The 27,902-nt window shown below is 34.5% G+C and overlaps 4 protein-coding genes, 1 long non-coding RNA gene and 1 other non-coding gene across 9 annotated transcripts in view; 5 read left to right on the forward strand and 1 right to left on the reverse strand.

The window, feature by feature from the left end:
• The window catches only part of hoxc3a (homeobox C3a), a 62,667-nt gene that overhangs the window by 25,704 nt on the left and 9,061 nt on the right, over positions 1–27,902 (forward strand). For both annotated transcript variants that reach the window (NM_001134685.2, XM_073937971.1), the window contains 1 exon segment: positions 14,462–14,513. The gene's annotated coding sequence lies outside the window, so the exon portion shown is untranslated.
• The window catches only part of si:dkey-81p22.11, a 168,305-nt gene that overhangs the window by 1,918 nt on the left and 138,485 nt on the right, over positions 1–27,902 (reverse strand).
• hoxc6a (homeobox C6a) lies at positions 2,346–3,651 on the forward strand. The gene is made up of 2 exons (NM_131123.1): positions 2,346–2,748; positions 3,359–3,651. The coding sequence occupies exons 1-2, from the start codon at positions 2,346–2,348 to the stop codon at positions 3,649–3,651; spliced, it is 696 nt and encodes a 231-aa protein (NP_571198.1).
• hoxc5a (homeobox C5a) lies at positions 5,469–7,394 on the forward strand. Of its 2 annotated transcripts, none has more exons than XM_073937970.1 (2): positions 5,469–6,099; positions 6,895–7,009. In XM_073937970.1, the coding sequence occupies exons 1-2, from the start codon at positions 5,613–5,615 to the stop codon at positions 6,912–6,914; spliced, it is 507 nt and encodes a 168-aa protein (XP_073794071.1). In that variant the 5' UTR covers positions 5,469–5,612; the 3' UTR covers positions 6,915–7,009.
• Positions 17,267–17,358, forward strand: dre-mir-10b-2 (microRNA 10b-2). Its single transcript, NR_034190.1, has one exon. It is a non-coding gene; the product is annotated as a microRNA 10b-2 (primary transcript).
• On the forward strand, positions 18,322–20,311 carry hoxc4a (homeobox C4a). Its single transcript, NM_131122.2, is given in 2 exon segments — positions 18,322–18,762; positions 19,283–20,311. Coding segments are annotated over 2 exon segments (807 nt in total). The 5' UTR covers positions 18,322–18,329; the 3' UTR covers positions 19,657–20,311.

The raw sequence follows: 27,902 nt of genomic DNA on the forward strand, positions 1-27,902 counted from the left end.
GCGCATTGCATTTCAGATATTTAAATTGGCAACTGCTCAATTACCTCAAACTAAAACAAGAGACAAATGAATTACTTTAAAATGTGTGCGCACACTTTTCATGCAAGAAATATTTTTATTACAGATATATTTTACTTTTATTGGTTTCTTTCCACAATATACATGGTGTAATATTCTATAAATTAGATAATTGTGCTTTAAGGTCCACACTACCGTATAGACTGCTCTATGTTATATATTAATTTAGCGGCTATGTCTAAAATGTTTATTGCAGACCGTGTAAAACTGGATAATAATAATGATAATAATAATAGCAATAATAATAATAATAATAATAATAATAATAATAATAATAATAATAATATGAATAACAATAATTGTTACGATTATTAGTATTGTTATAAACGTCAATGCATAAACCTCGAATATAAATTAATCATAATTATTAGCAGTTGTAGAAAACCGATCGAACAGCACTTACCATATTGGTGTTTAAATATTCTCTTAGTAGAGATTTGCCTAGAAGAGCTTTATCCAAAATATGACAACATCAAAACATTAATCCCTGATATTAATTGATTCCGGTTCTTTGCAATATACAGAAATGTTTCTATGTATTTAATCAATCGTTAAGCAGATTAGCCTGTTTTATAGCTGTTAAATGCCTTTTCTCACTGTCGGGCTGGAAGTAAATTTTACTGTTCTGTCAATCTCGTGTTTTGCGCACCTCTTTCTAAACCACTGTTTTTGGCCTCACACGTTCCGTCATGTGGCCTGCATTAAGGTCATGGTGCATACCCTAACCAATCGGTTTAACTAGCCCTTTCTCATTACTGATTATTTCAACATGATATACATGATATATAAATTGACCATTCAATTAATATGGCTGCAAGCTAAAAATATATAATATTAAAAAAGCCAAAGTGTTGTATTGTTTAACATATCGTTGGCATATATGATCCATTTAATGTAATAAAAAATATTAAAATAATACAGTTTAGGAGAACTTACATTTTGTTAAGAGGCCTTATATTTTTAATTCATAATTATTGTCTTTACGCTCGTAGGTTAAATGCTAAAAAATTATCAGCTTTCTGTCCAGAAGATAAGAGACTCGTTGCACAGCCCCCATACATTCAAAGGGGTAATTGCCTCTGAGCTGGAAGTCCTCAGTTTGGTTTTGTGACTTTTATGGCACCAAGGCGCGTTTGACGCATTCTTTAGTAAGATGCCCCTTCCCCCCCTCCCTACTCAGGTTCTTTTTACCATTGAAATTATCAATACATTACAAATGGGGAAAGGAAAAGAACAGACGTTTCCCCTTCAGCGCAAAGAAAGCCCGAGGAAATTAGGGATAGACAGAAACAAACGTAGCAAGGACAAATCAACTGAATAACAAAAACAATAGTGTTGCCATTTCACTCAATGACTGACGATAAAGCAATGATTATGCCTATTGATGTGATATAACGTGTATCAGCAGATTTATTAACAGTTTCTGAGTTATTATATTTAATTTATTTAAAACGTTGTGGTAAACAAGATACGTGTAGATAAAGCGCGAGCAGCTGTTTAATAGTTAGACTTGGATCATTTTTATTTTAAAAAAAACATTTTTAGGAAATAAATTTAGTGGCTAAATTGTTGTTCTAGTGTTGTTATACACAAATCAGTTGTTATTAAATAATAAAGTTTTTGTGTCAGCAAAGAAGTTATAAATGTAGTTATAATTAATACTGCCATAATAAATTACATATGTATAGTTTGATATACGAAAGCGACAGTAAGCAACTGTAGTAAACAATCATTCAAGTAATTAAATTAGACGAAAATTAGCTCACTGTAAAATGCATGATTCACCAAGAAAAGTCTGTATTTACCTTCCCAAGATACACGGAGAAGCTTAATACTGGCATTAACTCGCCGATTGATGCACAAAAGACGTAATTGATTGTTTTCTTGACTGCGTATTCAGTATTTTTGCGTGTGTTTACTTAAACATTATCAACTGAAGCCACAAGGATAAGAAGCTACAAGCTCGATATTCCTCCGTACACAGCGCATTCAATTGGCTGAAAGTGGTCAGGTGACGCTGTCATATTGTCCTTCCATGAGCCAAGCCTTGGCTATAACACTTGCTTTGCGCGTCTTAACCGGAGACTGGAAATTAATATTATTGAAATCCTTCTGAAGTTCATTTGAAAGAGAGTTAGGAAAGCAGGCGGGAGACGTGTGTATGTGACAGAAGGAAGCAGACCCCAAGCACAAAGAAAGAAAGTGTGAGATTAAGAGAGGGGAAATAAGATAGGAGGGTGAGTTGATGAGAGGGCGATAGGAAAGGTATGAATTCGTATTTCGCGAACCCGTCGCTCTCGTGCCATTTATCTGGTGGGCAAGAGGTTTTGCCCAACATGCCACTGAACTCGACCACATATGATTCAGTCAGACATTTTTCGTCTTATGGCACTACAGTGACCCAAAACCGGATTTACGCGTCCCCTTTCTATTCACCTCAAGATAACGTTGTGTTTGGATCAAGTCGAGGACCGTACGAGTATGGATCTAACGTGTTTCTTCAAGATAAGGACGTGCTTCCCAGTTGCAGGCAAACTAGTATGGGACTTAATGCGCAGAGCCACGTTGCCCAGGAGTACAACCTGGAACAAGCTCGTGCAGGAACACAGGACCAGAAAGCGAACAACATTCAGATCTACCCGTGGATGCAGCGCATGAACTCGCACAGCGGTGAGTTTTTACTGCGACTTAGGACATACCCTGGTGGAATTGGTCTGTTTTACGATACGTCCTATCAACAGAGTAGCTACATTTTATGGCCTCGTAAACCACTACTAAATCATCAGATTATAAAAGCCCCCTTTTCCAGAGAGGGAAATCCCATTTGGCTACCTCCTTTAAAACTCGAGTGCCAAAATTATTTTTAAAAAGTTGTGCAATAAGTGTGAGCGCGTTAGAAAATATACAACATAAAGGGCATTTTGAACTTTATTTCAGAAGCATGCACTACTGTGTTAACAATGCAGCTTAACTCTTCCGATGTACTGTTTGAAAACAGAGGATGACAAAGTTAGTTGACATAAATATTTGTATTACAAGCATTGGAAACCAAAATGTAAAGTTTCGCGTTGCTTTGTGGCTGAAATATGGGTCAAATTCTGCATGTAAACATTCTTTTTATCAAATTGTTAAATTAGTTACCTCAAAAATAAATTAACAAAATTTTCAGAAAGTTGAAAATTCCACCAGGATTTCAAATGTGTGGTTTATTTTTTTTATTTGATTTAAAAATGCTGTGTTAACTTTTTATTAATTCATTTTTTACTTTCCCCTAAAACAGGAGTTGGGTACGGGTCAGACAGAAGAAGAGGTCGCCAGATTTACTCCAGATACCAAACCTTGGAACTGGAAAAAGAATTTCACTTCAATCGCTATTTAACCAGACGCAGACGCATCGAGATCGCCAATGCTCTCTGTCTAACCGAGCGTCAAATTAAAATCTGGTTCCAGAATCGGCGCATGAAATGGAAGAAAGAGACCAATCTAACTTCCACTGTACCGGGGACCGAATCTGCTGGTACTCCTCAAGAGACCGAGAAGGAGACCGAGGAGGAACCCAAAAAAAAAGATTAGGAAATCAATGTCTCGTTCTCGAACGCCTGTTAACTGCAACGTAACTACCTAAACTCTGAGAATTTGCAAATATTAATGCATGGACTGTATACTCTGCTATTACTTTGACTGCCCCCCTCCTCTTCTGACCTGAACACCATATACAAAAGCTCTACTACCACCAGTACGCCACTAACATATACACACGTAGAAACAAATGGAGAGATGAAGAGAGAGGAAGACGCACTTGTTATCCACCATAATGGAATTCACTTCTCTTTGTTGAAATAGCTCTTTTATTGGCTGCGTGGTGACAATGCCACAGATGAACTATTTGTGTGGTTTTAGTATTATCATGTTGCTATAGGCTAGTAGAAAAAGTACATTAGATGAAAATGTATTCCAATTTGATAAGTAGGCTACGTCTCCCAACTATTAAGCCTCTAAAATGTTCCCTAAGCATTCCAGAAGTGAAGGAAACTTCTTATATGCACATTCAGTTTTTGTGGATGCATATTTGTACAATGAAACAAGCACTGACGGGATGAACTATACTACCTAAATCATTTTATTTTAATTGTCCCCCCTCAATATTGCCTTTGCCCCGTCAGTGTTCTATTGTTCGACATGCCGCTGTACTGGCACATCAAGTATTGAGAGACTTAAAAAATACATTTCATCATACTTGTAGTTGTATGCATATAAACTTGTCTTAAAGTAAGAATCACACCCATATGAAAACAAGCATATACCTTGGTACGCAATTATATTGTTTGTGTAAACTGTGTATTATTTAATAAAATTCTTGAAAACAAAAAGCTGTATTGTCTTATTGTTGTTACGACTTTGCGCTTTTCGCGCTTCAGAAAGAGGTTCACAGCTGGGTTAAAAATTGTAAGTCTTCACACATTTGTTCGTATTGAAGAATATTTTATTTAAGAGCTTATATTCAGGCCTACACATTTATGACCAAGCTAAATCCAAACAACAAATTAAATCCACTTTTACACGTAGTTTGTTTGTTTTCTTCAGATGTACTCAATTTAACTTTAATTGAATCTGCCCAAAGTCCACTTATTTGAATGAAATAGTTCAACCTATTCGTTAATATATTTAACGATAAAAGTATGTGGCGACTTAAATGCTGAATAAAGCATTGCATATTTCATGTAATGACACAGCTACAATGCTTGATTGACAAAAAGTATTTAGGTATATTGGCTTTGCATATGGTGGCATTACGCTCTTCCGCAACAAATATATTGTTTTGTATAATGTTGCTGCAACAATGCACGTGAATGGACGCAATTAAAAGTACTCCTATCATCAAATTTTGCATAAATTCTTGTAGTTTGAAGAAAAAAGTAAGATTCGCGCACACACACCCAACAGAGATCCAAGACTGTAAAACGGAAAATACATATTTGTCATATATGTAACTAATGTGATATTCGTATAACCCACATTATTCATATTGCTTTGTCATTTGATTTGTCATAATATCGTATCGCATTGTTTCTTGTCCATCATCTTGTTTGCACATGTCTGTGTATGTGAGAGAGTCCGCTTTGTCCAGTATTAGACGCCAGATGACGCTCTTGTCTAACGGTCTCGCCCTTTTTAGCCAAGACCCTTGCATGATTTCCATACCGAGAAGTTATCGGACACGTTTCCCTGTCTATCAATAACCTCCTGGGGATCAAGCCAATTTATGACTGGCCAGGAGCTGCACGTGATTCTATTTAAACATTCCATATTTGGGCATTACACGTCGTATCAAGAAAAAAAGAAAATGATTTCCTCCACCTATAAATCCTGCTCTTTTTTAGGACAAGCCTAACGTCCTCTAGAAATACAAATAAAGCCAATAAACAAATACAACTTCTAAACAACTTATGTATACTTTATTAGCTGATTTCGTTTCTGCAGTGACCGAGTGTTATTTGTGAGTCTCTTTAGGGTGATATTGTTTGGGAAATAGCATGAGCTCATACGTTGGGAAGTCTTTTTCTAAGCAGACGCAAGACGCCTCCTCTTGTAGAATGCACACTTTTGACAACTATGGAGCTCACAGTGAGTTCCACGAGTCCAATTACGCGTACGAAGGGCTTGATCTCGGCGGATCCTTCAGTTCTCAAATCCCCACCAACTCTTTGAGGCGGGAGGCGATAAACACAACCGACCGTGCAAGGAGCAGTGCAGCAGTTCAGCGAACACAGTCTTGTTCAGCTCTGGGCTCTCGTAGCTTTGTAAGCACTCACGGGTACAACCCCCTCAGTCACGGACTGTTGAGCCAAAAAGCCGAGGGGAATATGGAAGTTATGGAGAAGCCCAGCGGCAAGAGCCGCACAGACGATATCAAAATGGAGACTACTTCAGCGATAAAGCAACAAACTAATTCTACTCAGCGTCAGAACCAGTCGCAGCCGCAGATATATCCGTGGATGACAAAGCTACACATGAGCCACGGTAAAGTTACGTTTCAAGTTTGTTTTAGAAAAGAGGAAACCTGCACGCATCTCATCATCGTCATTGCATCTCCTTTAGACTGTTTTGTCGCTCCATATTTTTCCTCTTGAGTTTTATAGGCCAAACGCAGGAAATAATAAAACTAGCGGCCGTAAATTTTATGACAAAGGCATCTATTGCTCGTAAACCTGTCCTGTTACTGTGAAGAGGTGATCCCCGGTCAAATTTATGGAGAAATAATTGGTTAAGAAAAGCAAAAAATGAAAACGTAAATTTGTTGCTTTTATGAATAAAAGGGAGTTTACATGTTATTCAAGTAAAAGGGAATTTTAACCGAATATTTGCATACATACATAATCTGGCAGGACTTATGTTTCCGGTTAGTTGCACTCTGCACCGCTAGAGCAGTAAAGCAAAGTACAGCACACCTTCATTGTCAGTTTGGATCATCTTAAGAAGTGCAATAGCAGTTTCTTTTATTTGTTCAGTTTTTTATTTATTTTATTTATTTGTTACATTATTTTGAGTCTGGACATGTTAAGAAGCTCATGGCCTTGTCATATTTAGGTTTATCATGTTCCATCACGTCTATTTTGTGCATGACACCTTCTAATTTCAGAATAAAAAATATTAGCGCCTACCACCTGTCCACTGTTTTCATTTTGGATTTCATAATGCTTGATGTTTCCATTGCATTTTAAGGACTGTGTTTGGTGGCAACTTCATCATTTATTATAAAAATTAATTGTATAGCAATATGCATGAGGACGACAGTCGATACGTTTTTACATATAGGTAACCCAGTATCTTTCTGATGCCATCTCAGAATCTGACGGTAAAAGGTCACGAACCAGTTACACCCGGTACCAGACTCTGGAGTTGGAGAAAGAGTTCCATTTCAACCGATACCTCACACGTCGCAGACGTATCGAGATTGCCAATAACCTCTGCTTGAACGAGCGCCAAATTAAAATATGGTTCCAGAACCGTCGCATGAAGTGGAAGAAGGACTCAAAGTTGAAAGTAAAAGGAGGACTATAAATAATGTGTTGCACGACTTCAATTACAACAGCCTGAAAATAAAGGCAATGTTAACCCTTGAACTAAAACAACGAATGATTTAAAATTGATTTTGTTATTAACAACTGTTGATGTCTATCATTTGTTTACAATATTATGTTGTTATGTGAATATGTTGATATTTTCAATATTTATTGATAGTGCTCTGTCCCCAGTACGGCAGATGCTAATTTGAATAATGTATGAGCTTAAACATTGATTATGCTTTACTAAACTCTCTTGTATCATCCTACATAATATATACCAAGGCCTGAATACAGTTAAGTTGACATAAATGTACGTGCAAAAATGTGGTGCTTTGCTTGATCATTCATCAATCTGTTCATTGCATTTTTGATGCTACTTGTCTTTATTTTTCATTGTACTTTCTGCCTAAATACATCTATAATACCTACACAAGAATGGTAAATCCCAATTCATGATATAAATGCAAAAACTAGTCTCATATTAAACGTTGTGTATTATGTTGTCTGTCAGTCAGCAGCCAATGTTATAATTTTCTCAACATGATTGTGTTTATTGAATTACTGTGCAATCAGAATATTTTGATCTTTAAAAATTTTTTAGTTTTTTTTTCTTAAGTGGGCTCTTGTTTTTACACACCCCACTCTCGAGTAGCCTATATTTAGGGAATCCTGTAAGAACTGTAAGGAGTGGCTTATTGATACTTCCCAATTCCCATACCAAACATACACGACCTACTTTTGTACAAAACGCATTTGTTCTGCGATCCATATTACCTTTATTTCAACCGGTTGTTTTCGAGATTTCGTAGATAAGCCACATCGATAATTTTCCTATCAATAAAGAAGTATTTAACAAGATTAAACTTCCAATAATGGCAACGTTTCGGAAGGTTTTGTCAGCTGTGGGTTAAAAGCCATCTGTCTCCAATAAAAGTGATATCATTGTTAATAAACGATTAAACGTATGATTAACACCCTTTTGTTAACGTTTTTCCTCTGTTAAGAAGCAACGAGTCTTTCACTACACACATGCATTTTTTAAATTCAAGTCCTATTTGCCACCCGGAGGGTTAGGAAAAAGAAAAAAAGATTTGCCCCAATTAATATGACTATAAATATTCGTTAATGCATCAAACGTAGCTTGCACGTTTATACTTCCAGTGATGAGACATGATTGAACTTTAACGCTCCGGTCACTTATTTACAGTAGCCCTTAAACGGAGGCACATAAAACTTTATGACCCCAATAAACTTTTACAGCACTTCCTCTCACCCATCAGACACTGACAACTGTTTCCCCTTTTAACATATCCGCGGAAGTTTACACAAACATTTCAAAGTGACGTTTTGGTATACAAACCCTTTAAAACAATAAGATAGTTTGCACTTTTAATTAAATAGTTTGTGGCACTAATTACGAATATAATCATTATTACGTCCTTAAAATGCATATGCATTATGCTTCTAAAACGTTATTAATCGTCCTAGCTGGTAAGCTTATAATTAAAGATTCTATATCAATGAACTGGTTGCACTACTTCGTTATAAATTCGTAATTAAGATGAAGAGACGTGATGTTAGTCACCCTGTGTGCAGAAATCACGTAATCCAGGCCTATGTCAAACAAAGGGCATAGGAGAGCTGCTTGCGTGTGCAAAATGCTAATTTCCTACTATAGTTTGTTCGGACATTCAGACTCTTTTCCGCTCTAATGTTTACTGATTTAACACACATATACACACACACACACACACACACAYATATATATATATATATATATATATATATATATATATATATATATATATATATATATATATATATATATATATATATATATATATATATATACATATATATTTACATTACGTTTATGTGGCGTTCATAGTGTATTTAAAATGCTGACGAATATTTATAAAACCCACATTTCTTAATATTATGGATGCGACAATTACACACACATTAGTTTATTCTAAAAATTAAATACAGTTAGCTAGTCAATTTATACTACTGATCCAAAAGTGCTTTCATTTCAGAATCGTCTCACTCACCTATATCGAAGGTTCAATGTAAATTTCCATGCTTCTTTCAATTTCTACACTCGCAATCTTGACCGAAAGGGCCACATTGCGAGTTACTGTGGTTAGTATGTTGCTTTTTACACAAAGCCCTCTTTTTTAGCCCTCTTGCTACGTATTTTGAAGTTTAGAGGGTTATTTATGCCAATTGCCCAAAGCAGGACCAGTGAGTGGTGCAGGAAGAGCACGTGGGGTCATTAAAGTGGGTTTTATGGCCTGCAAGACCTGACAAACCCTCAATATATTTACATCATATATAATGTTAACTGTCCGTAATCGCAGCTGTTGGCTACTCTTATCTCTGAGAGAACGGCTTAGAGCCTGTTAGTGCGGGTTACTCGCGTCAGGGTCTGTAGAAGTTCGACTCTCCCAAATGGATCCCAGGCGGCTGCCGTAAGTTAATAATCTTGTTTTCCTATTTTTTAATTAAATGTACTTTCCTCAGCAACACCCTCGGGAATTAATCAAAGATGTAATTTAATAGTTCTTGGAGAAATTGTGTCAAGTGGTGCGCAAATCTGTTCTCATCTGTTCACGTTTTCTGAGGTCCAGAACGTAGGCTTGTGCATTTGTATATAACTGTTAATTTGGCACTCATGTGGAATTATTGTTCTGGCGATAGATACAAATCGAATTCTCTATATCATGATTCTTAAGTACTCTAAAACATCTTAAAAGCATTGTAATGTGTGAACAGATTTGCATCAGATCGTTTTGTTTATATGCACAGAAATGTTTGCGTTCTCGTATCAATTAATATGCTCAAAAGTGCATAGTTTGTGCCTAGGATGTGTATGTTGTGGAAAAAGTGAAGGTGACGGAGTGTGAGAAGCCAAGTGATCTTGTATTGGTTTGTAGATGAGAGCGCAGAACATAGATCTTTAGATCGGACATAATGTGGGGTCATGTACAGGGCAAAGAAGATGTGGTGTTGTGGTGGGGTCATGTACAGGGCAGTGTGGATGATGAGGTATAGTCACATGATGAACCAAACAAAAAAGCATAACTTAAATTATTCTAAATGGTTTAAAGGCACATGAGAAAGAATACTTTATACAAAGCATTTGACATTTTTTGACCATAGTTATTTTTCGGTTTTCAACACTGGATATTCCTTGGTCTTTACATGACAGATGAGGCTCCACTTGACCATTATAATCATGGTATGAAAAGTTTAAGCCATATCTTACTTTATGATGTTGTGCTTGGAAACAGAATAAGTATGTTGATCCACAATGTTCTCTTTAATCTGTGCACTGCCATCATCATATGCTATGCTTCTGATCTGTGGAGTTCAGTGATGTATTTTATTAAAAAAAAATAAAAAAAAGAAGAGCCCATGCTTCTTCTATTGACCAAATTCAGGCCCTTTTGCAAAGGTTGTACATATGTTAAAAAAAAACTATTCCTGTTTTTTTCCTTCATAGTTTCTGACTTTTTAATGAAGGTCCAAAATGTAGCATCTATGGCATTTACCTGTTTTTATTCTCATCTCAAAAAAAAAAAAAAAAAAAATTGATTGGTTATTATTTCAATCTAAATTTGAGTAAAATAAGAACTAACCCAACCACTGGGTTCAAATTAATGTAACATTTTAAGCTAGAAATTGAGTTTGTCCAAATTTAACCCATATTTCAGTTGAAACTAAGCATGGTATGATAATGGTTTTATGGTTTTCAAGGTATACCGCTGTTTGAAAAGTCAAGGTATTTTACCGCCAATATTTTCTGTAATACCGTCCATTTTTTTTAGGAAAAGATCTCCAAAGACACAGTTTTAAAATGTAAAGAAATCAGTGTTTTAGAAACTAATGATGACAGCAGCAGTAAATGATTTATTTTCATTATTTAGCCTGACACTTTAGTGTACTGCTCCAAAATATTTAAAATCTTTCACAATATAAAATAAATTGTGTTAAATGGGGAGGGGGGGGGGTTAGTTTTTTACCCACACATTTAAAAATAATATATTTTACAACAGTATCACAATACCATGATAACGTGAATTTTTTATCCAAGGTTGTCATACCGTCAGAATCTTATACCGGTCCATGCCTAGTTGAAAGTACGGCACATTTTTGAGTGCATGAATTATAATAAAGAAAACTATATCAAAACAAATTGGCTGTCAATTTTGACTTCCAGAAACCCTAAATGACATTTAGATGCCTCTGCATTGTTTTGTTACCCATACAGAGGGGTAAATACAATATTTTTACAAAACTGATAGGAAAATGGTATGATGCCAATTTCAGAGTTTCACTGTTTCCCTATAAGTCACTTATAGCAGTTTGTGGTGTTCAAGCACATATAAAAACAAAGGCTTGTAGAGTAAAGACCGATATCACTGTGTAATTCTGTCTTGTAAGACTGTCTGGTTCTAAGTACTGCTGAGTTGTAAATTCCATGGCTTGCCATTTTTTTCCCCCTTCAGGCCTACTGTTAAAGTTGTGTCTTTTAGTTGTTTATTTATTTATTACATGAAGAACAGTGAGAGGAATGTTAGCTGATATCAAACAAAACAATAGTGACATTACTTTAATTAGCATCAATTTAGTTAGAATTAAGTTAACAGTGTTAGCAAGTTGGCTAATACAAAACTCCTAAACATATAAGTGGAAGTCTTTGTATCTTATGTTTTATTCCAAACAAAACATAAATAGGGGTGTCATGGTGGTGCAGTGGGTAGCACGATCATCTCACAGCAAGAAGGTTGCTGGTTTGAGCCTTAGCTTGGCCAGTTGGAATTTCTGTATGGAGTTTGCATGTTCTCCCTGTGTTGGCATGCATTTCCTCCGGATGCTCCGGTTTCAGAGTCTAAAGATGTGGTATAGGTGAATTGGGTTAGCTAAAATTGTCCATAGTGTATGTGTGTGAATAAGTGTGTAAGGGTATTTCCCAGTGATGGTTTGCAGCTGGAAGGGCATTCACTACATAAAACATATGCTGGATAAGTTGGCGGTTCATTCCACTGTGGTGACCCCTAATTAATAAAGGGACTGAGTCGAAAAGAAAATAAGTGAATGAACGAAAGCATAAATAATGATTAATTTTTCCCAATCCATGCACATATACTGCTTATAATATTTTAAAGAATGTTACACAACACTTGAACTAATACAGTTAGTAATGCAATAACTTTAGTCATGCATAACACAATCCAATTTCATGCAATGATGAAATACAATAAAACAAATTGAATATGAATGAAATAATAAATAATAATAAATGATCTTATATCAATTTAATTCTTCATACACATTGATTGACTCAGAAAATTAACCTTTTTTTATATTTGCCTTTATTTCAACTGTTGTTAATTAATTAATTATTATTATTATTAATTTCTTGTTGGCATTAATAATTAAAAATAAATGTTGTTTTTTTTCCTGAGCCCTACACATATTTAAAATTTAAAATTAAATCCTTTGAATATTGTCAAAACATTAACTGCCAATAGGGGGCAATAGATTTATATTGCTCTGTTTCGTCTCTCTCAGTGCAAACTGGGTTCAGTGTATTTTTTCGTCATTTTGGAGAAAAGAAAATTAACTGGTCATATAAGCAACATGACAGTATTTTCCTGCACTGTGCAGATACCTGTAGAAAGAATAACTAAATGTCAGAATATTAGAAATTATGCCACTGCATACTGAATAACTAAAAGCAATGTGTTCAATGCTGGAACAGCCTTTATAGACAATCCACATTTTAACAGAAATGTAAAACCTAAACAGCTGAAACAAACTAGTAGTATAACAGTAATAAGTAGGTAACCACAAAGAAAAAAGGTGATTAAAAGGTAATTATTCAGATTTAATAAGTCAAGATTATAATTTATCAACAAAATGTTTGGTTATTAAAACTTGGCTGCATTGTACAACAAAACTGTTTAATACAAAAAAAAAAAAAAAGAATTAGAAGAAATAGCACTGAAAACTCTTACATAAAATGTAAGGTTAATTCAGTGTTCAGCATGGATGACTGCAGCATATAAAGATATATACAGTGCTCGGCATATATAAGTACACCCCTCACATGTCTATCCTTTAATATCATATGTTTATAAGGAAGCTATACACTATTAGATTTGTGCATATACATTAGATTAGTCAGTATTGAAGCCAAATCTGGAGCTTATCTAACAAAATAACTTACAATAATGATTCAAAAACTAGTACAGCCAAATTTATATGTTATAGAAAAATATTCAATACAAATAAAAAAAAAAGGAAAAAAAATCAAGAGAAGGAAAAAAAATGAAAGAATTTATTTATTTTTGGTCAATTTCGTACATTGTATTTTTTTCATTATTTTGCTAGAATTTAAATGTATTATCTTGTAATTTCTAAATATGTTTGGTGACTAAAATATTATTTTAATAAACATCTGTTTAATAAATCTTTTTTAAATGCACAAAAATACATTGCCTATATTCACTGAGAAATGGATAAAAAAAATTAATTTTCAATCACTTATGCTGAGCACTGTACTATTCATTTTTTCTATCTCTTTTAGTGTATTTAGTTTAACCATTCATTATTTAATCAAATTACTATTTAACTATATTTTTGTTCCTGTCTGTAATATAAATGTTAATTTTCAGGTGAATTATCATTTTTATTCATCTCGATGACAAATTGTGGCTCACTGTATGTGGATTCACAACAGGCACATATTTACATACTGTTTGGTTAAATGAAACTCTGAGGGTGTAAACATGCAGCAAACAATGCTTTTCCAAAACAAGTCTGAATTGCCATGTTAACCTGACCAATTGGGAACTCATTTTAGGTCTTCTATTGTTGCAAAAATAACTACATTCATCAAGGAAATAGATCTGAAAATAACCTGTGCTAAATACATAGCCTTGTCCTACTTTAAGGGATCATGCCTTTGGACAGTTCACCCTCAATGAGGCAAAGAGATGTTGAACTAAAAACATTAAAATATAATCCAAATGCAACTGTCAGACATATCAGACAACTTTGCACAGGGTTACAGTTTTGTTACTGAAAAATTTTATTTAAGATTGAGTGTCTCTTTAAATCACATAAACAAAAGATATTAATTTTATTATTTACCAGGATATTAAAAAGAGTGCTTGATTTCCATCACCACCATCTGATTATTTTAGATCAATATCGACCCCTTTAAATTGTTTAATAGACATGACAAAGGAGATAAGTCCATGCAAGTTATTTATTTTGGTTTTCTAAATTGCTTTCTTTCTCTTTAGCTCATGAGGAAATTGTGAACGTGAGTGAAAGGACAACCTCATCGTTGCACTGGTAAGTCTCATCGTTATTTCCTTGTTGTAGTATATATTCTTGTCCCGTCTTGTTTCGCTGCGTACAAACACAGAGGGCAGTGTTCCCTGACAATAGCGGGAAACAACTGCAGCACATGTCAATGTGTTGGAGGCAAGGAGGTGTACTTTAAACTGTTTGTTGTGTTAGTAAGCCAATAAGTTCCCTTTATTCATATATATTTTAATGCAAGCGAAAATGTAAAAAGCAAACGCATAAATACACGAAATGTATGTTTATTTTTATGTAGATTTTGTTATTTATTTGCATGATTACAGTGTAAGCTGTATCGAAACTGCATGTTTTAGTATAGATTAAAAAACAAACCTAAATTACCTATTAAAAACTAAAATATAAATACAGCATTCATACCAATTGCCTTTTTTTAAAGGACTGTATAAAATAAAATAAATATATATGAATAGACTACTATTAAATACAAATTATAAGTTGGTTAAAAACAAAAAGAATGAATTTAATGAAAACAAGCAAATGTACAATCAATACAAAATATTATCTGAAATTAAATCAAATAACACATTAAAAGCTGAATTTGATGCATCAGATGTATCAAATAGATTGATAAACTTGTGAACTGGACCCACTTTAAATAATAAAACAAAAGTTGGAAGGCTACATACGTGGTTTCTGAACAAAAAAAGTATACTAACAAAAACTAGGCCTATAATTAAATTAAACAAACTTAACTAAGATTTTAAATGCATAATAGGAAGAACAGGGTAAAAAATAAAAATTAGTAAGGTCTTTATTTTCTTATATTTCAGAATAGCTTAGGTCACTTAAACTACAATTCACTCGATTTTTAAGGAAAGAAATATGCGCTCAAAAATGAAATCATTCAAAATACCTGCAAAGGGCATACATTAAATATCATATAGGCGTAAAATGTCATTCATTCAAGCGTACACACAATAGATCTTGGTTATGGACAGTTGACGCATCCTTCCATCCAAAAATCACACCTTTATATTTAGATTTTTTTTTCTCAACCCTTTTTGTCTGTCTGTCGCAGTTGGTCAGTCTGTCTGTCTGTCTCTCTCTCTCTCTCTCTCTCTCTCTCTCTCTCTCTCTCTATCTATCTATCTATCTATCTATCTATCTATCTATCTATCTCTTAAGGGAATCACATATATACAAATGAATCATCAAGCAAATTCGCCGGCGGTTATAGCTTTTTGGAAGTCTCTACATTATAACTAGTTATTGAGCTGGTGCAGGATCTGAGGCCATTTATGTGCAGAGGGAATTCATCGCTTTTCGCTCATCAATAACTCCTTGGCAGTGAACTATTGGAACGAGTCGAACGCGAGGGGTGAAATGCGGGTCAGGCTGTCTAACTAATATTAAAATGCGTCCGCAACACTAGAGCCGTGCCGAGTGGGTGGATGGGGGCGTTTTCAGGCTGGTGGGGGTGGACAAAAAATCCCTATCACATCTGTAGGGTCTCGAAGTAAAAAAAAAGGCTTGAGATAAGGCAAAACGGCTGTTTCCTAGCTTTCCATTTGTTTGAGAGTTTTGGTTTAATTTCCTAAAGAGTTTGTTTTGTTAATAAGGAAAAATTATATTTAGAAAAAATCTTATTCTTCTCTTTTGGTTTAAAATTTAGTTTTTTTAAACAGGCTCTTTATGTATAGCGTGAGTTCTGAAAAAAAAACTTTTGCATTTTATTTTAATGCATTTTTCTACTTTTGGATTGGTTTATCGTTTATTTCATATCTGTTGCTAAACTGAGGAGAGAAATGCAGTGCACGGTTTTGCAGGTTACCGGGCGGTCATATGGTAATAGTGTGCACAATAAACCCTAAGGAACAAAAGAAACTTATTTTTCATCAGTGCTGTCACGTGCCCGCTTTGTGCACAACGTGTTTGAGACGGAATTTCAAGTGGGTGCCCCTGTGCTGTCGAGGTGTAATATAATTTGATAATAAAATTATTTCTCGTTTCTTCATTTTGTGCCCACTTACAACTTTAATATTCTCATTTTCAGTTACTCAACCCATTGGAATGTTGAGAGTGGTACTATGGAATTAGAAAAAGGCATAATACGTCAAAACACATTTAATTTCTTTTTGTAGATTTAATTCTCATGTTTTTTTTTAATGGAACTATTTGTTTATGCATTGTGTATTACATGTGATTTCAGTGAAAAGTTTAATAAAATGGGGTTTTCAAGAAACAAACACAAACAATTAAACAAACAAATAAATAAACAAACGCATTAATTAAATGTTGTAATAAGGTTGTTCTTGTCACAAATTTCAATTGTCGTATCAAATAAGAACCATTACGTTTTGAGGAACCGAAAAGCACAATATTTAAATAAAAGCCAGTAAATTAAATAATGAAGTGAAAATCGTAAAATAGTTTAGTTTTTGTGTTATTTTATAAGTAATATAATAATTTAAAAAATTATATATATATATATATATATATATATATATATATATATATATATATATATATATATATATATATATATATATATAGGCTATATATATATATATTATAATATGTAAAAAATGATTTCACGCCTAGATAACAATTTTAACCTTAAATATTAATAATTATGACCAACTATTTGAAATGCCAGACAGAAATATTCCCAATAATATTATTTAGCAATGTTTAAGATAAAGGTCACATGCTAACCGGACATAACCTTAATTTCGTTGTATTCCGTTTTTTAAATTTTCCAGTAAAAGAAGGGCCTGTCAGTAGTCGTCTATATGTACCCTGTAGAACCGAATTTGTGTCCAAAACATCAAAATCGCAAATACGTCTCTACAGGAATACATGGGCGACGTAAAAGCCACGAACGCCAAGTTGGGTTTGTATTCGTCCGTCTGAGGCACGTGACTTTGCATGAAAGTCGTGTGTGGTGCTTACCATAATAAATAGAAAAGTTTAAATGAGCAGAATTGCTCAAGAAATTAATGAAAATACTAAGCCAAAATTAGACAGGACGTAAAATTCATAATATGCTGTATGTCACCCATTTTTAAAGATTATTCTTAAGCTTTTGTAGCTTAATTAAACAACGTATCTACCACCACATGCATTTATCATGTATAGTCGTATTTATCGTAATTATAAACTGTATCAATGAAAAGTAATGCAGATTTTCTATGTTCTAAAAATAAATAAAAATAAGAAATGGAGATCATGCAAAATGAGTCACTGAATTTGGAAATTTGCTGTTCCCTTGCATAGAAGCGAATACTGATAGTACTGCAGATATTTGCCTACACGATATAGTATTATAAAAGCATTGGATAATGTAGTGTAATTATTGGCAGTAGATTTTAATACCTTCGATTCGTCCTATAAGTTTAAGAATGATTGCTTTTTTAATATTATTGTCGTTTATATTATATAAATAAATTTATTTATTAAATTGTATAAATAGTTAAACTCTTACAGGTAAGTTAACTAAGAAATATCCCTGGATGCTTTGGCTTGATCCGAGAAGATTTCTCCATTGTGTATGCGGTAGTGGGAAAGTGAAAAGGGGGAGAGCGAGGGAGAGAGAAAAAGAGAGAGAGTGAGAAAGAGAGAGAGAGGAATAGACAGACTGGGAGACTCCGCGGACAATGGCGGAAAATTGAAGGTATATTTGCGAAAGCTGTGGTTCCTTATCCGGGAACTACATCGCCCCATGCCATTGGGCCATCGAATCACGTGGTAAAAGTAACTTTACAGGGTTGCTCGCTAGTAGGAGGGCTTTATGGAGCAGAAAAACGACAAAGCTAGAAAAATTATTTTCCACTCCAGAAATTAATGATCATGAGCTCGTATTTGATGGACTCTAACTACATCGATCCGAAATTTCCTCCTTGCGAGGAATATTCGCAAAATAGCTACATTCCCGAACATAGCCCAGAATATTACAGCCGTGCAAGGGACAGTGGCTACCAGCATCACCACCAGGAGTTATACCCTCCGCGGGCAAGCTACCAGGAGCGTCAGTATAACTGTGCAAGCATCCCTGAGCCTGATACTCAAAGAGGACATGGACTGCCTCACGCGGGGCACCTGCTTGGAAAAGGGCAATCAGCCTCATGTGAGCCCCCACCGTTACCCCTGTCTCCTGCCACCCCTTCGGCTGCATCTTCCGCCTGCAATCAAGCCACCCCGGAGCATCCCAACAGCTCAGCCTCTGCCAAACAACCCGTAGTGTACCCATGGATGAAGAAAATTCACGTCAGCACCGGTAGGCAACTTGAGTGTATTTCTCTTAAGCACTATAAAGCTCGCCCCTCATCCTAACTCTCTCTCTCCGTCTGCCTCACTCCTTTTTACACTCATCCCCTGGCCAGCCTCTGCTACGATAGGATAGAAGCCTTTGAAATGGCACAATTGAGGCGGATTTACGACTAGGCATTGGTAATTACACCCACCATAAATTTTATAGCCGAGGTATACTCTGGGCAGTCGTATCACCATGTGGCTTCTCTTGTTATGAGTGTGCGAGAGAGTGAGGGAGATCTGGGACCAGAGAAAAACTAAGCTTTATAATGTTGCATTAATAATTCAGTGCTGAGTCCAATGTGATTTTAGCCTTATTACAGAAAGCTAACTTTTAGATGTTTTAGCCCACCCTCATTTCCTCTGTCGCCACCATTTCTCAATGAAAGACACGCTTGTTTACCCTATCCTTCCCTCGCTGCTTCTTTTCTTTTTCTATTCTATTCTGTTCTTTCTTTCTTTCCCTTTGCTTCTCCTCTTTCCAGTCAACTCTAGTTACAATGGAGCGGAACCCAAGCGGTCTAGAACTGCTTACACTCGCCAGCAAGTCTTAGAATTGGAGAAGGAATTCCACTATAATCGCTACTTAACACGGCGAAGACGTATCGAGATTGCTCATTCCTTGGTCCTCTCGGAGAGGCAAATCAAAATTTGGTTTCAGAACCGAAGGATGAAGTGGAAAAAAGACCATAGGCTGCCAAACACCAAAGTCAGATCCTCGTCCTCCACGGGCATTTCCTCCGGGTCCAACACAAGCTCAGCGGCTGGCGTTGTGGCGGCAGCTTCCACCACTAACACCATGTCAGCATCCGAGGACCTCTCCGGAACCGAGCGTGGCGAGGATATTACAAGGTTATAAGAGAACTATTTCGAGGAGAGAAAGCAAGATCAAATGACTGATTATTTATAAAATATAATATATTTTGTTTTCGTAGGTATCTTGTGCGTAAAGGGGGTTCCTTTAAGTCCACAGTTATATAAAATGCATGTTATATAGCATGGATTATTGCGAATACCTATGGATTATTTTTTACGCGACACAGGGTTTAATTTATCTAAAACTGAATCAATATGATGTTTGTTTTTGTTATATGTTTTTTCAAGAGAAATGTTTAGGGCGAAGCAGGTTATGGACATTTTATTCAAATGTTATTCGTGGGCCTTTTTGCCCAGCTGCCAAGGTGAAGTGCACAACGAATCTATTTATTTCTCACTTGAGAGAGCTGGTACGTTTTTCTTTTTTGCACTGTAAATGAAAAATGCTATCGTGAGTATCGATAGAAAAAAGATCTTAAAGGTTTTTTTTTTTGTTGTTGTTGGTTTTATTTAAAAGTAAATCATGCTGTGGGTTATCTGTCGTATGGAAAGGTTAAGATTTTTAAATTATCATTTAGTTTTTGTTGTGATGGCGTTGTGTTTAGGCTATTAACAGCAGATTGTTGTGAGATGCAATAAAACCAGTTTAGTGTATTTGTGCTAATTATATTGGTCAATAAAACGTAAGTGTCTATTAGTTTAACCTAGACTTGGGTGACTTTTATTAATATGCTTAAAGATTACACTTCCGCGAATAATTGGCGATCACTTTTTTCTCTGTAATTGTTAAAAGATGATGCAGATACTTTCCGGTTAATGTATATCTTTTTAAATAGACAAATGTAGGCCCAAATGTAAAAACAATGTGATGTTTTAAATAATCTACGCCAGTTGTGTCGAGTGTGTGTGCTGCATGCTTTATTGCAGAAAACTAATTAGCCATTTAATTTCTGCCATAGCATTTCTAATACATGCAACGCAGCCTCATGTTTGGTTTGTGTATGGGTTAGACTAGCTTGGGTTGTGTACTACCCATCACATTACTACGTATTCGATTAATGTGGCACCCAGTTCTGGCCTTTTCGTTTAGGGACCTTACCGCTTTCTATTGTAGAGATTTCTTGCTATTATTTACTTCTCTCAACATGGCTAAAATGTTTCTGACGACCCATTCCAGTATTCAAAAGGCTCATTTTAAACCTTATCAATCTGACAAATAAATTAAAGATATTCGTTTTATTTTATAGATAAACCAAACAATAAAAACAGAAAATTATTAAGAGCTTAATTTTTACATGTTTTATGGTCTTGGTGAATAAAGGTTCTATACTATTGTTACGTTTAAATTATAAAAATGTTTTGCTATTAGTTATTATTTAATATCAATGATAATTAGCATCATATTTTAAATCGAGTATGACATGAAATAATAAAAATGTTGTACTTAAAACGATTGGAAAAAATGTGGTATGGAATAAGTGCGTACCAAGACAAAAGCTATGAGTCAACTATGTCCATACTGTTCATTTATTATTAGGCAATTTGCATGTGCTAAAATTTGATTTCATTGTGTTGGTTTTTGAAAGTTCTGATTCAGACCACTCCTCTGTGTAAGGCGTATTGTTATTTTTAAAAAGTGGCGCTAGAACCTGTTAAAAGCAACGTCATAGCCAAAGCAGCATACACAGAACCAAATCTGAACACTGTGGCCTTGCTGGATACAATACGACATAAAACGTTCCAATATGCAAATTAGTTCTAACCCATTGCATTTTTTCAAAGGCACAAGAATATATTAAAAATGTAAATATCAGAACAGTTAACTCAATTGTTAAAAAAAACATACAGAAACGTACAGAATATAAGGATTGTGTTTGATTAATTGTAAATCGGCCTGACTTGAATGAAGATTACACAACGGCTTGCTAAGTGGGGGGCTGAGAAGCACAAAGGAGTGAGTCATTTTAGATCATCAATCAAGTCCGGCAGCAATAGTCAATTGTACTTTCAATGTATTAAGTTGTACAGGCACTAAATAGTGCACAAAAGGGTAACTGCAAAATATGTTTCAGCGGATAGTTTTTCCGAACCTACATGAAAAGAAAGGGACTTGCATCGCCCTAGCCTGGCCATGACTTTGGAAAGACACTTGAAAAGAGTAGGTGCAAAACTGCATTCAGTGACCATTATGTGACTGAACAGCAGAGAGAAATGAATGTGCACGCCTAAATCGTAGCATCCCGGCAGTCTCTTTCGAGACGCTGTCGCCTCCATGTCGCGAGGCTGAAAAGATACTTTATTGAAGTTTGTGGCAACTAAGAAAAGTCGAGTTCAATTTGAGGACACATTTTCTGTCCCATTAGTTTCATTTCAGCCGGGTCGGCCGACCTCTCACACCCCTTGACCCCACTGGCTCTCTCAACGTGTACCTTCTGTGTGCACCCTCACAGGCTTCTTGGGGTTCCACCGGTGCTCTTGCTTTCATTGTGGGTTTTTGGTTATAATGATGTGCCAATAGAAGAAGGACATCTGAATGTGTTTCTCTTTTGTTGCTCTGCACCGTATGACCTACGAGATCGGTAAACTCTAGATCAAGGCTCTTTAGTTGTGTGCGACCTTGTAACTTTTTCTTTAGGGGGCATCCATTTTCAACCTTTTTTAGTGAAGTGCTGGTGAGTCTTCAAGTAATATTTGTAAACATTGAAAAAACCACACGTACATTTTATTGACAATTAACTACTTAATTGCAGGTTATGTGACATACCAAACAGGTACCATACAGGTATGACAACATTTAAAACATAAAACAAACATTTTAAGCAATTCACAAAAGGGATGTTTTGAGAACCTGTTCCCTCAGAATGACTGACTTTGCTTGCTGGATTTTTGACATTCACGGCAGGTGTAAAGCAAATATTTTTGTTACGAAAATGCACGTTAAAAATGAAAAGGAGAACAAATAAATCACGTTTGACTTAAATCCACTAAAACCAAACATACTTTATTGTTCAGGAAATAGGTTAGGAGGTCTTCGCATGTGATGTATGTAGATGTGTGCCAGCCAATAAACTTTTATACAAGTTTTATATTTGGACGTTTAAATCTTTATTTACAAAAAAATACGCATTTGCAGCTATACACACAGCACTCAAAAAAGTTAATTTATAGCACATCGTCCTGTAATCTAAACTTATTTGAATCGTTTTAAAGCTTGGTTATATATATATTTTATTTATAAACCTACTTATTTAGATGGCGGCACATGAAACTTATATTGGCTAAACAAAACGTTCTTTCTTTATCTCTTATTTATTTATTTATTTATTTATTTATTTATTTATTTATTTATTTATTTATGTGTAATACTATTTATTTATTATTATTTTATTCATTATTATTATTATTATTATTATCTCTTTTTGGCGGCTAGGAGCATTTTTTGAAACGTTCTCCATGTTTTACGACGCCTTTTATGAAATGCATCGATAGTTGCAACAACAGGCTTTCTTTAATACTTCATAATTGATCCCAATAACTTAATTCATGCAGAATGAATAACATGGCGCCAGCAGTTGCATAAACACCACTTTACTATAAAGTTATACATCACCTTTTAAAGACAATGTTTTAGCTAATCGTACATTATTGATGCATCCAAATCTACCACATAGGTTCTTTTTTATAAAACATAATTTGCATACAAGTTTGAATTATTACCGTACAATGTGAAAAATAGCCTTTAAATAAGAAAGATGTCTGAATATTAAATATGGGTAAATTAGTTACGAAAAAGTATCGAAAGCCAAGACCTAGACATAAAAACAATTTTAGATTTTTAAATATTGTTTTTACATATTGCACATCGTTTATATAGCATAACAATTTAATACTTATTTCAATAATCATAAATACTCCGTAAATAATATAAATATTTTAATAATTAACTATTAAAATAATAAACTAACTAACGTCAGAATTATAAATATTACCAGGCAGTGATTAGACTACAAATTTTAAAACTAAACGCACTGTATGTTAACTGTATAGGGTGGTGGACATCGCTTTATATGAGTCCATAAATCAAAAAGATGATTGAGGGTTTGCCTTGCAATAATAATAGTGAGTGCCACGCTGAACAAAAACTGTTGTGCTTAGACTTTTGAACCTGCCCTTGTAGGAAGAAGAGGAGCAAGAGACAAGCATGGAGAGCAAGAAGACCAACACCTGTCTGCAGAAACGCGCACTTATGATATATGAATTTATTTATTGGCACATATAATTGTGGCCCCAAAATGATTTATAAACATTTCTACTATTGCATCATTGTATATTTTCGACTTTATAATGCAATTGCCGAAAACAAGCGTTGTTTTTTTCCAGGTGCACAGTAACGCAAACTGTCGTATATAGCAAAAATGATATATATTTACAAATCACACACACACACACACACACACACACACACACACACACACACACACACACACACACACACACACACACACACACACACACACACACACACACACACACACACACACACACACACAGTTGAAGTCAGAAATTTTAGCCTCCCTTTTATTTTCTTATTTACTTTTTTAATTATTCTCAAATTATGTTTAACAGAGCAAGGCTTTTTTCAAAGTATGTTTTATTTTTTTTAAAAAATAATCTTTTCGGTCGTCTACAGAACAAACCACTGTTTGTAACAACAATAACTTGGCTAGTTACCCTCACCTGCCTATATCAAATTAACCTAGTTAAGACTTTATATGTCACTTTAAGCTGTATAGAAGTGTCTTGAAAAACATCTAGTAAAGTTTTATTTACTGTCATCATAGCAAAGATAAAATATTTCAGTTGTTAGAAATGAGTTGTTATATTGATTATGTTTAGAAATGTGCTGAAAAAATCTCTCAGGTAAACAGACATGGGGTGGAGGGTAAACAGGGGGTGAGTAATTCTGACTTCCAAAAAAAAAAAAAAAATTTATATATATATATATATAAAACAAATAAATGATTACAACTACTGTGCACCTGAAAACAAACTTTTCTGATTGATATTGTCCTGCAAGTGGTTTTATGTTCTCGTTAATTTACAAACGTTTTACGTGGTACTCGGGTAACTAAGCTTCGGGGAACACCCTTAAAAATTTAAGTAGCACTTATATAGCACTTAAGATCTCCTTTCAGGTCCAGGATCAACTCCTCACCTACGGGAAGTGAAGCAGCACACTTTGCGTGTTTATTTTAAACCTGACACTGGCACGTTGTAAGGCATTCAATTTCCATCATGTTAATTGGTTCATGAAACACAAACTTATTGTGTGAAGGGTTGATTGTTTCGGTCATATACAAGTTCCACAGTGAAGTAAAAAGTAGTAGGCTAATTATTAAATGTTAGGTTATATGTGTGACTGTTGGACTTGTTTGTCTGTACAGCATCAGAAGTATTGTTTATTAGTTCTGACTTGGCTATTCATTGCCTTAAACAACTTCTCATAATTAACTATCTTTTCTAAAACAACAAATATTTATATTTCAGTAAAGTATCAGCCACGTAATAATAAATTTTTAATAATTTAACAATTTATTAAAAATAATACATTATTCATCGTGGATCCACATTGTTCTGTGATATACTGAATGCATTGTTGTTTTGCCTTTTTATTTTAAAATGTGCTTTTTGTCAGCTCTTTGTAATATAAGTGTCTTCTCAAAGCAATTAAGTTAGTGATGAAAGGTGTGGGTTCTTAGCATTGTTATGAGGTCCTCTGTGTAAACTGAGCTGGCGAACAGCGTAAAAAGGCTCAGAGTTGAATCGGGGGTCAGACCATGTTATTTTCCACAAATGTGGAAATCCTAACACTGAAGATCCGCTCGACATATAAAATACATAAATATAGCTCTCCACATATAAGCGTCCCATGCCCGAGAGTTTAACCATGCCTTTGACTTTTGCACATTTTATGCAAAACGAAATGCACGAGTGAAGAGGGTGTCTGTAGTACGCTGAACAATCTCCATAATCTTTGTTCTGATGTCTTGCCCCTTAACCTTTACACTCGACATGACCCCACATGCCATGCCCAATGGCCACCCAAACTAAGGCAGAACGAGAGAGGGGACCCACGACAAAAAAATAACAATTGTTTTTTTACACGCAAATATACTATTTATTATAACAAATACATTATACACTATAACACTGTTTTTATTTAAATACAATTCAAGCAAAATAGATAAACCCAAGTATATTGTAGAGCGCACCAAATTTAATACCCAACGTTTGGGTTTCCACACACAGAGAGATACATTTGTGTGTGTAGTGCGTGTCTTACATACATACATACATTACATACATACATACACACACATTGTATACATTGTATACCGGTCAAAAACTTAGGGTCAGTACGATTTTTAAATGTTTTAAAATAAGCTTATCCTGCTCACCAAGGCTGCATTTATTTAATCAAAAATACCGTATAAATTATAAAATTGCGAAATGTTGTTGCTCAGAAGTAGTTTAATAGTAATTAAAACTTGTAATCCAGTGTTTTTAAAGATGAATTTTCAGCTTCCTTACTCGAGTCTTCAGAGTCACTTCAATATTAAATAATATTAGTTATTATTAGTGGTTATTATATTATTATTATTATAGGTATAATAGTAATAAAAGCAATAATGACTGGAGTAATAATAAAATGTTTTACAGTTGTTGCTTATAACATGTCTAGTTTTTATATTAGTTTTATTTTACTTGTAGAAATTAACTGCTTGTATTCGTTAACAAATGTAGGTTAATCTTTTTTTTACTTTTATGATAAAAGTTTGTCTTAATGGCATTTAATCAAGGCACAGTCCAAGACATACGATTACAAACGATTGCTATTTTTTGTCTTGACTTCACCAAGAGTGCTAAATAAGAAGCGGTAAAGGCGTACCCACGTTTTTAAATAATGAACGACCGGGGTGTACTTTGGGTTTTTCAAAACCTCAAAAAACCTGATGACTGCGTAATTCGTCAAAACCAAAATTATACCGTATTTTAAAATTACGCTCGGTTTCTCCAAAGCATTGTAAATTGTATCATGAGATAGTAATCGGAGCTGCAATTGCGTCGTGAAAATTCATTGCGCTCCTACAGGCCAATAGCAAGATTGCAGCTCAACTTGATAAAGGTTAAATGACATTTCAAATCGTTCACACTTAAAATATAGGCTACAAATGCTGTTGTCATCAGTGGTTACACGAAGAACCTTTAACGTCTTTAATTTTATTCATATAAAACGATAGTGGAAAAAGATCTTTGAATCATTAAAAAGTTATTCATTTTCACCGAAACCGTTTTAAAAAGTTTTTATTATGATTATTATGCCAGGAGAACTTTGTTCATATCTTAAAAATTGCAATACATTGCTTGGATATTTTTGCCAGAAACGGTAGATACGTAACTTTTTTATTATTATGTTTTTAAACAAAAACAATTGAAACATTTACAAAGTACTAGGCCTATACTTTCTATAAAAAGTTTTGGCCGAGTCTAGCAACATTGAAACTGACTGCCACTTTAATGGTGCACTTTAAATCTACTAACAAAACAATCGCAAAATTTTAAAAAGAAAAATTAACCCTTTAACTGCCCACCAAGAAAAAAATGCATTGTATTTATTAACTCCTAATGTCGCTACTTAACACACTCAATGCATTTTTTCAACACATCCAATCATTTCTAAAATATCAACCTCTACCAAATGGTTGATATGGGTTAACGGTAAAAGTACTGGAATTAATACATATACTATGAAAATCAGAAAAAAAAAATCAAAATCAAACATTTTTAATTCTAAATAATTCTTATGTTTTTAAGTATGCCATAAAATATGACACTCATTTAACAGGTTTTCTTGCTTTTTTTACAATAACACCAAAATTCAAGTGTAGTGGCGCAACAATATGCTTGTTTGTTTGTTTTTTGTAAACAAACAGTGCTGACCATATTTAAAACAGTCAGTCTTTAAGTGACTTCAACAATCATTATTAAAAACAGTGAAAATATGGTCAACAGACAGTTAAAGGGTTTAAGTACTTAATTTATTTTTTTTTGCTTATAAGAATTCAAATTCAATTAACAAAATTACTATTTTTTAATTACTGGATTACTCGGGTTAGATAAGTGTCCTATGGAAAAGATGAGTGAACTTCTGATCTGCTCAAGTTGCTAGGCAACAAGCTAGAAGAGTCTGACGCTGAACAGAACATCCATTATTACCAAAAGTTTCTG

Source organism: Danio rerio, chromosome 23 (assembly GCF_049306965.1).
Source record: "Danio rerio strain Tuebingen ecotype United States chromosome 23, GRCz12tu, whole genome shotgun sequence".
In the NCBI taxonomy this organism is placed as follows: Eukaryota; Metazoa; Chordata; class Actinopteri; order Cypriniformes; family Danionidae; genus Danio; species Danio rerio.

Bases quoted from the DNA above. Each gene is read 5' to 3' on its own strand.
- hoxc6a (NM_131123.1), top strand. From the start codon at position 2,346: ATGAATTCGTATTTCGCGAACCCGTCGCTCTCGTGCCATTTATCTGGT. The intron at 2,749-3,358 runs GTGAGTTTTTAC...CCCCTAAAACAG, and splicing joins GCGCATGAACTCGCACAGCG to GAGTTGGGTACGGGTCAGAC.
- hoxc5a (XM_073937970.1), top strand. From the start codon at position 5,613: ATGAGCTCATACGTTGGGAAGTCTTTTTCTAAGCAGACGCAAGACGCC. The intron at 6,100-6,894 runs GTAAAGTTACGT...TTTTACATATAG, and splicing joins AAAGCTACACATGAGCCACG to GTAACCCAGTATCTTTCTGA.